This window comes from Cuculus canorus, chromosome 1, assembly GCF_017976375.1.
Source record: "Cuculus canorus isolate bCucCan1 chromosome 1, bCucCan1.pri, whole genome shotgun sequence".
Classification (NCBI taxonomy): domain Eukaryota; kingdom Metazoa; phylum Chordata; class Aves; order Cuculiformes; family Cuculidae; genus Cuculus; species Cuculus canorus.
The window spans coordinates 91,407,838-91,416,550 of record NC_071401.1 but is presented as its reverse complement, the minus strand read 5'-3'; the positions used below and the strand labels follow the sequence as shown (position 1 = coordinate 91,416,550).

The 8,713-nt window shown below is 39.9% G+C and overlaps 1 protein-coding gene across 1 annotated transcript in view; it reads right to left on the bottom strand.

Moving 5' to 3' along the window:
* Nucleotides 1–320: 320 nt before the first annotated feature.
* Nucleotides 321–8,713, bottom strand: part of LOC128853525 (programmed cell death 1 ligand 1-like) — a 33,263-nt gene continuing 24,870 nt past the window's right edge. The window contains exons 4-6 of the mRNA XM_054079114.1: nucleotides 4,565–4,909; nucleotides 3,351–3,386; nucleotides 321–548 (exon numbers count right to left, since the gene is read on the bottom strand). Of these exons, the coding sequence (XP_053935089.1) occupies nucleotides 445–548; nucleotides 3,351–3,386; nucleotides 4,565–4,909 (485 nt within the window). The 3' untranslated portion in view covers nucleotides 321–444. The remainder of the gene's footprint in view (nucleotides 549–3,350; nucleotides 3,387–4,564; nucleotides 4,910–8,713) is intronic.

Sequence of the window (8,713 nt, the reverse complement as noted above, 5' to 3'; positions counted from 1 at the left end):
TCCTACTTCCAGTTTTTATCTGACACAGAGGGTAGTTACCCCTTTTCTTCCTTTCAATTCTCTTGAAGGACAGCAGATGAGATCTTTGGCAGAAGATCTCACTAGGGTCAATTATAATGTGACCTTGTAGTTTTCTGAGTCTTTTGTCATGTCATTAAAGCAAAACCACAAAATCCAAAGTAAAAAGTTCATTCTGGCAGCACTAGAACTGGGTTCCAAGAAACAATGAAAAAGCAGACTTGCCACCTCTGACTTTTGCTGCCTTTGGCTTGGTGGAACACCAAAATGCAGGGCGTAAACACCTAATGCTGGGTCTGTTTTCAGCTAAGGGTGTTTCTTCCACATGGCTCTAAAACGGTTCTCACACCAGCTCTACAGAGCTGTTCTGCCCATCAAGGTCCTCTGGTGAGGAAAGCTCCCAAAAGAGAAGGTTGGTTTCTCCAGTTACAAGTGCCAAACCCCTAGTGTGACCAGCAGGTGGAAAGAGAGGGGAAGCATAGCCAGACACGGCGCATCAGCAAGGCTTCTGAAGGAAATCTGACTGTGTCCTGAAAAATTAAAAAAGAGAAAGTCAGCATGTTACTGGTGAGTGGACAAGAAGTATATTTGGAGTTTGTGTGATATATTTCACGTGAGTGCCTCCATGGAAGATTGTTTGTAAAATCATCGGGATTTTGTCTCATTTTCAAAGTTCTCCTCTCCGCATGTGTGCGTACCATCCAGAAAAAAAACTATCAAGATACTGTGACATGTCACTTTTTCTCCTTCATAGAAAAGGTACAGACAGTCAGCAACAATGAAGAGAACTTTCTTTTCTGGATGATTGAGAATACTTGTTTAAATTCCTGATAGAACAACAGCAATTAAAAGAGTATAAATTACATTATTATCATTCTACCCACCCAAGGCCTGAGATTGTGATTAAGAGTCCACAAATAATGGTAAGAGGTATTAAAAAGCTTATGCCACAGGCACTTGGGTGGTAGTGGCGCTGTGTACCACTATTGGTATGTAAGCCCCAGTGTGGACACGGGGCACAGATTACCCTTGCCACAGGTGGTATCTGCAACCTATGCTGGACATCGTACAGAAGTAAAAAGAGATTTCACTGAACCACTGACTTAACCAGTAGAGAAATTTTTCTTAGAAGCATTTATGTCCAAGTCTTTCTCTGGGAGGATCCAGTTGTATATTGTTTTCTACACCACTTCTTAGGCAGTTCCTATTGCTGTGGTATCAGCTTTCAGTATGTTGCTGCAGTTAACTTATCACTAGTAGGGTGCTTCCTCCTCCTCTTCCTAGAAGGAGTATGTGGTAGTAGCATGTAAAGAGCAAGTAAACATCAGGTAGTCACTTTGATATAAATGTAGGCTTATAGCACTCCTGGCCTATTGTGACTCTTCCAGGCCTGGGCAAATGCACTTTTCTCAGAAAAAAATTAAAATAAGTTTTGATTGATCTAGAGGGACTCTTGCAAGAAACCCAGAATGACAGTAAAATTAGGCTCTTTAAAATAATAAGGAAAAAAGTCAGTCCAGCAAATAAGCAAACAGAAACGATGCAGAGGTGAAATAGAAAAAAAAGTTTCTGTTTTACATAAAAATAATAAATATATACCAATCTAGTTATGATGGTTACAAAGTGTGAGAACTATTTCTTTGTTCTCAGCAGGTCATTTAACTTTTCTAAGTCCTTTCCAAAATAACAACTAATATAAAAGAGGTTCTACCTCCCTTTCTTAAGAAATTGCTGAAAATAAAAAAATGGGAGCTATGGCTAATGATTTTCTTCAAAAAGCAGAAGTGATAGTTAAGGATGATTTTCTTTAAAAGAAGTTGACAGCAGGAAATATTTTTTTCCTTTTTTTGCAAAAAATTCTGTTTAAAAAATTTGGCTTTTATTCTTTGCTCCATCTCCAAGCCCCTCAAAATCCAGCAGAACAAGAACCTTCATGTATATAAAGTGTATGATTCAGTTTGTTCTCCTGTAGTAAAGCTGAAACACTCCCCCTTGTCCCAATCACTTTTTCATTTTCAGTGACAATACCTTTTCATGGTAGGAAACAGTTTATGTTGAGAAAAAGTTTTTGACTGAATCAAATGTGCTTTCTACTATCTCCTATAATGACAGTCTGCTTACCTTTTCGTTTTGAGAAACTTCCATTATTAACTGCATTCAGAAGTTTGACTCTTGATAATTTCTTATTTCTCGTGGAAGGTAACAGCTATAGATATTCTAGCTCCTGTTCTCTTTGCTTTTATAATGTTATATTGTGGTGCTGTGTCCCTCATACATGTGATACCATATTGAATTTAACTTCATGTTCTTTAAAGACCTTTCGGACAGCTTTAGGAGCTATTTTAAGTCTAAAAAGGATATTTCCTTTAATTTTTCAAGTTGTTTATTGCTCATGAAGTACAGAGCTGATTTTTTCTATGTGGTCATGGGATGAAACACTGAAACATTTATTTTCCTTAGTTTCTATTTGATTTTATTGCTGCTTAATCTGGCTGTAACCTAATGCATTGTATTGTGGCTGAACTTATTATGTTAACTGTAATGTAATTGTTGTTGTGTAATGGATTATATCTTTCAGGAACAGTGGGATACAAATTGCAGCTATTGATTTTTGCATGGCAAAATGTTACAGGTTTGATAGCAGTTTAAGGTTTTGTAGAGCTAATACGAATGATTTGGTTTATGAGCAGGATTTTTGCAGGAGAATTTACTAACAAGGAGATGAAAAGCCTTTCTGTATTGCATTCACTCCAGAAGTGTTTACAAACACCCTTAACATAGTTACTTCTCCGTAATGATTAAACCTAGACATTAACATCTGCACTGTACTTCCTAATTGCCTTTGGATGAGATCTACCTTAATTTTCCCAGAACACCTTATGTAGAGTTATTAATCATGCATTTTTAGAATGTTTATTACCTTATTTCCCCAAAAGGACTCACCTCCAAATCTCTTATCTGGTAGTTCATTCATACTAAGGTAATTTACAAAGGCCTTAACTCCCAGAACCAAATGGCTTTCATGTTGCTTGTTTTTAATTGTTTTTTATGATGCTCATAATGGTGAGTAGCTTTATGGATTAGTGACCACTGACACTTCAGTGTTCTTCTTTCTGTGGTCTAGGTCTGTCTTAGTGGTGGAGGTATTTTTCCCTCTCTGGGATGGCTATATTTTACTAGACTTAGTGTGTCTAGTCTCTTAGTAAAAGAGAACAAGTACCATACAGCTGTTGGAATTTCTTTATGCAGCATATTTTAGCAGTCTTCCAAATTCAAGTTAAAGCATTGAACAATCACTTAGACCCTCATCAGTTTAAGCAGTATTGCCTTACCAGAAGGGGAAGGTGCTTTCTCAGTGCTAGATGGAGCTGGAAAAAGACACAATAATCAATTATTTGTTTAAGCAAGAATAAAAAGAATACTAATAATTGATCTAAGGGTTGGTGTTTTTTTTCTGAGAAAGAATACATTTGTTAAACAAACTGAAAGTTTAAGTATGATCACAGAATTAAGTCAGAGTAAAAGATACTTTGCTGCTCTCAAAAATGAGATGATGAAAACATTTTGATTCTGCATTTTCAGAGCATTTTTTTTTCATTTTGACAGCTGGAAACCAGTTCGGTTTGAAGTTTTCTGGACCAATGCATTTCCCTTTACATTTCAAAAATGTTTTTTTTCTTGTGAAAATGATGTGCATTAAACCAAAAGATTTTAAAGCGTTTATGTTACTTGAAAATAACGTTTTTTAAGCCAAAATAATTGCGTGTTGACCATAATGAAAGTTTCCATGTGATTTATTCAGTCAAGAACTTAAAAAATATTTGCTTTGACCTATATCCCCCTTTTTCAATTTCATTTTTCAGTTGGGCGACTGTTCATACTCAATGACCCATCATTCCATCGGCCATGCTTGTAGGTAATCCAAACATGTTTGCTCAGTTGTTTGGCATTATTCAAGCATGTGCTGTAGTCTCACTTATTTTTCTAAGGAAGAATAATAATTCTTTTTGCAAGTGTCCAGCCTTTCCACCAGATCCAGATCTTCCAGCTGCAAGGGAAAGGTAATTAGCAACTGCCTGTCTTTCATCTGAAATGGCATATGGCCTGGGCTTTGAACCAGTTGCCAGAGTTGAAACTAATCCTGCTTCACAGACCCTAGTGCAAGCAATGAAATAAACTCTCCCATTCCTCTAGGAGAAAGTGGATCCAGGACTGTACAAAATTATAAATGGCCAAACACTTAAAAGTTGGGGAAACTTTCTTATTCATTAATGTCTCTGGCAAAGGGAGTGGGAAGAGGCAGGCATCTTGCTATCAGAAGTCCTGCTGCTTCTGTGGATGTGCTTTGCTGAAGAGTAACAAAGATGCATTTTTTCCCCCTTCTCATTTCTTATTCTTCCCAGAAAAGCAAGGAACAGAGTGAAAGTGAGTGAAGACGTCCTTTAAAAATTTAAGTTGTCCTAATCAATGGCCCTATATAGCTTGTCAGGAAGCAATTCTGCCCTCAACTCCCTCTCTCTCTGAAATAAAAAAAAAAAGGTCCTACCTGATACAATGAGTTTAATTTCTGATTTCTGTGTTTTGATGAGATGATCCCCAGTCTGTTTGTAGATGCAAGTATATACAGCTGCATCCTGTAACTGGACATTGGAGAGCTTTAAGGAAAAGTTGCCATGCTTCATCTGATGCAAAAAAAGACTAGTTCTGCCATGGTAATGTTTGTCCTGGAACTTAAGTGAATCCTGCCCATTGTGAAAAAAGTGCACTAGGACAGATTCTATCTGCCAGTAAAGCATGGATTTGGAAAGGGCCTGTTCTCCAGGAGGGGTGGTGGTGCAGGGCAAAACCACAGTTTCTCCAACAAACGCATGGCATATTGTGTCTGGTTGACCTGAAATAAAAAAACAGACAACTTTCTCAGTGCGCAACAGAGCTGGGCATACCAGGTTACTTATAATTTGCCTTCACTGTATCATCATTATTGTCTCTCTTCCTCCCACTTCTGCCCATGTCCTCCTGCTCTCAGCCAAGCAGGAGGCAATGTGTGCTATGCCAGGACTGAGGGCCCTGGGTGCTCAGTGCCCAGACAGCTGTGCAGCAGGACAGATGTTGCTGTGTGCAAGTTGCCTTCACTTTGTCATTATGGATGCTGCTTGAATTCATCTCCTTAGCTGGTGATTTCCCTCCTGTCTTCTGGGGATCTTCATCTTTGAGATTAGGTGTCAGGTTTGATATTAATTAAATTGTTAGTTCACAAGGGGAGAAGGGGATGCAGAGAGATGAAGACGGGCAGACACGATTAAGCAAGTTTTAGTTTTGTAGGAAGTCTGGCTGAAAAAAGGAGAAGCAGGAAAGGGGTGTTATATCGGCAAGAGAGAAGTCCTGAATGAGTATGTTTTCCCCAGCTCCCATTGCTTACCTACCAGATTGTGGCTCCCAATTTGTAAAAAATGTGATAGAGGCCCCTGTCTCCCTTCTCCTGTGACATCTTGCAAAGAGTCTGACAGAACAGGGCATTTTTCTGCTGATCTGGCTTGGTGCGCATGCCCTGTGCCCTGTTGTGGTCTTTGGTATAGTTGCTCTCCCAGTACCCCAGAAAGAAGGTCTGTAATTCCCACTTTAGGTAAATGACTTCTCCAAGGCCTCGGGGAGACACATACTTTGTATAGGTGGCCTGGACACTGTGCAGAGATGTTACCAACCAATTCCAGCACATGCAAAGGACTGGGCTGAGAGTAGCCTGCTGGCGAACAAGGAGGACAGGCAGGGCAGGGCGCCAGATGCAACTCACTCATAGACATAACAATTGTTTTTATAAATACTTCCAAGTTAGCTGAAAGTACACTGACGCTTGCACAAGCTCTGGAGTCTGCTGCTATCATGCAGGAAAACTCTTCCTAGATCATGGTGTTATGTTTTCTAGGGGAGGACTGGGTAATGCAAGAAGGTTTCTATGCATTTATAAATTATAGACAACTAGGTATTTTCAGCACAAAATGTGGGCTTACATTGACTCTTTGACCAAACCTGTTTAATAAAATGATTTTATAAATTAAAAAGCAGATGAATTAATTTGGATGGAAAGCTCATCCCCAGCAGAGAGCAGAACAAAAGCAGCATGGGTCTGCAACTGTGCCAAGAAGAAAAGCTGAAATTCACTGTGAAACAACTCAATCTGTTTTCATGGCCAACGTTCTGTGAAGCATAAGAGGTAAGTGATCAGACTAAATATAGAAATAAATGTTGTCGGTCACGTTGTGGTGACATTCCTGTGTTCTAGGCCTGCACCAGCTGTGTGCATATATTAGGCTAAAGACCAAAGAGAATCCCAGTTCCCCATTAAAATCACTAACATCAGTCAAGGCTCAGATTTTTACAGGCTTGGGCCTCTGTTTCCAAATTAATCAGCATTTGGTTTGAGGCTCGTTTGGTGTTACATTATATCCGCCCAGACAGGCATGAAAGCTGAAGGGGAAGTTTAATTCTGAAAGCTAAATTCAAGCTTAAGTGTCTTTGATCGTTATCACCAAATATCTGCTTTCCTCAGGTTTTCAGATTTTTTCAGCTGAAAAATCTCAGTCCACTTTTGCCCAACAATATAAAGTTTTAGCTGAAAATACATCTCTATTTCTGATTGTCAGTGGAAGGAAGCTCCACTTATTGTGTGAGGAGCTCATCCCTTTTCAGACTGCATCAATCACTGACCAAGTTTTGCTTCTTAAGGGGAACCTGAATTACAACAGTATCCAAACAATGGTCTTATTTTATTTCCAGTAAAGCCTGGCCTCCACTGCATTGTACCTGTGCTGCCATGGCATGTATGACCCTACACTCTGCAGGGAGACTGCCTCAGCCCTGCAGCTGGTGACATACCCAAGCCATTAGCCATTAGCTGTACCCAGCACACCTAGAAGGACACCACCACCCAGAGGAAGGGCAGGGAATGGAGGGAGCTGCATGAGACCCATCCCTGATCTGTTTGGGTCTGGGGAGCTGAGTAGAACTGTGCTCAGCAGAGTCTTTCTGAGGCAAGACTGCATCTGAAAGCAAATTGTGGTTATGTCTGACCGTGGTTAACTAACCACAGCATAGAGATTAGTGTGCCTGAGGCTGCTACACGTGTTTTGTAGTGAGTCTCCAGAAGAGCTTTCTGATGGGAAGAGTCCTGTCCAGAGGATACCATTAAGAGAGAGCATGGTTGCAATGTATGATGTTGCACATGGATGAAGAAAAAATAATCCTGAAATCAACAAAACTTGTCGCTCTATTCAGAAAAATGGACAATAAGGATTTGCTTGATGAACGAAAGGAGAAAGAGTGTTGGTCCTGTCTCAGGATTGCTGTCACTTGTAAATTTGATAATGATTTTAGAAGTGCATCTATTTGCTTTTCAGCTTTTTATTCTCTTTCTAAAGATGAAGTGGTGCCCTGCATATCTGAGCCCAGCGTAACAGTTCCTTCCTGCACAATATGGTGTACAAACCTTGTAACACTTGTGATGACTCCATAAAAACCCACCCTATCTCATGCTGCTTTCAGCTGGTAAAATCAGCACAGCAGAAGGCAAAAACCAAAAAGGAGGCACTGCTGAAGTTGCCTGGAACAAGAACAGGTGAATGAAATCTGACTGTAACAAGCTATTTAACAAAGCCTACAACTGCATGAGGTCTTTTGTAGATGGGAAGGATGGAGTCTAGGTACAAGCCAAATAAGTGCCTTTATGAAAGCCAGCCTTGGGAAGAAGAGTAAAGCTATGCTGAAGACTTGTGATGTTGTGCTTCTTGCTGAGGCTATTTACTGATGCATCAAGGGGTGTGGAAGCTGATAGCTCCCTGGTTAGAAGGCTGAAGCACAGCGAGCAGTGGAGATGGTGGCAGCTGATGTTGGGGTATGCAAATACTGCTCCTCTGATCTACCTGGTAAGCTTTGCACATGGAAGATGCAGTTCTTTACCTTAGAAAAAATGCATGGGGGTACACAGCTTTCACTTGCAGGTGTAAGACTCAAATGAAAAGTGAGATGAGTTTATTTTGTGGGTTTTTTTTTGTTTTTAAATTGTTTTAAATATTTCCCAAACATTTAATATTATTAAGGTGAAGTTGAGTCTGCAAACTTAATGGACATATAAGGTTCCTATTATGAGAAAACACCGCTGCTTCAGTATCCGAAGCATGATGTAAGGAACCAGTTAGAGACTGGGCTTTTTTTGTTCCCTCCTTCCTCCCCTTGGAGTTGATTAGGGTAATAATCTTTGTTTATGATTTATTTATTGCTTATACTGGAGGAATCTGGGATGCCAGTAGGTGATCTAGAGTTTATGCCTTGTCGGAAAGGGCTTGGAAGAGGACGGGTCTTGAGTGTATCTCAAGTTCGCTGTGGTGATACTAGCACAGTTCTGATAGCAGACAAAGTAGCATAATAGTGGAAGTAATAGGTGAAACAGAAAAATGTTCCAGTGTTAGAAACAAGGCAACAGGGAATTTCTTATGTTTCTGAGTACTTATGAGGTCAAACTGAAATGCATTACACTGACAAGAGTGTGATTGCTTCCAGGCTCATTTCTTACCTACCTGTAAAAGTATTTTGGGATGGGTAGGGAGCTGTTTGCAATACTAGTTACTCACTCAGAAATGCTGAACTTGAATTCCCTTGTTTTAGGGAGAGAGGTGGAAAGAGAGCCAAAGAGTTGTCACCT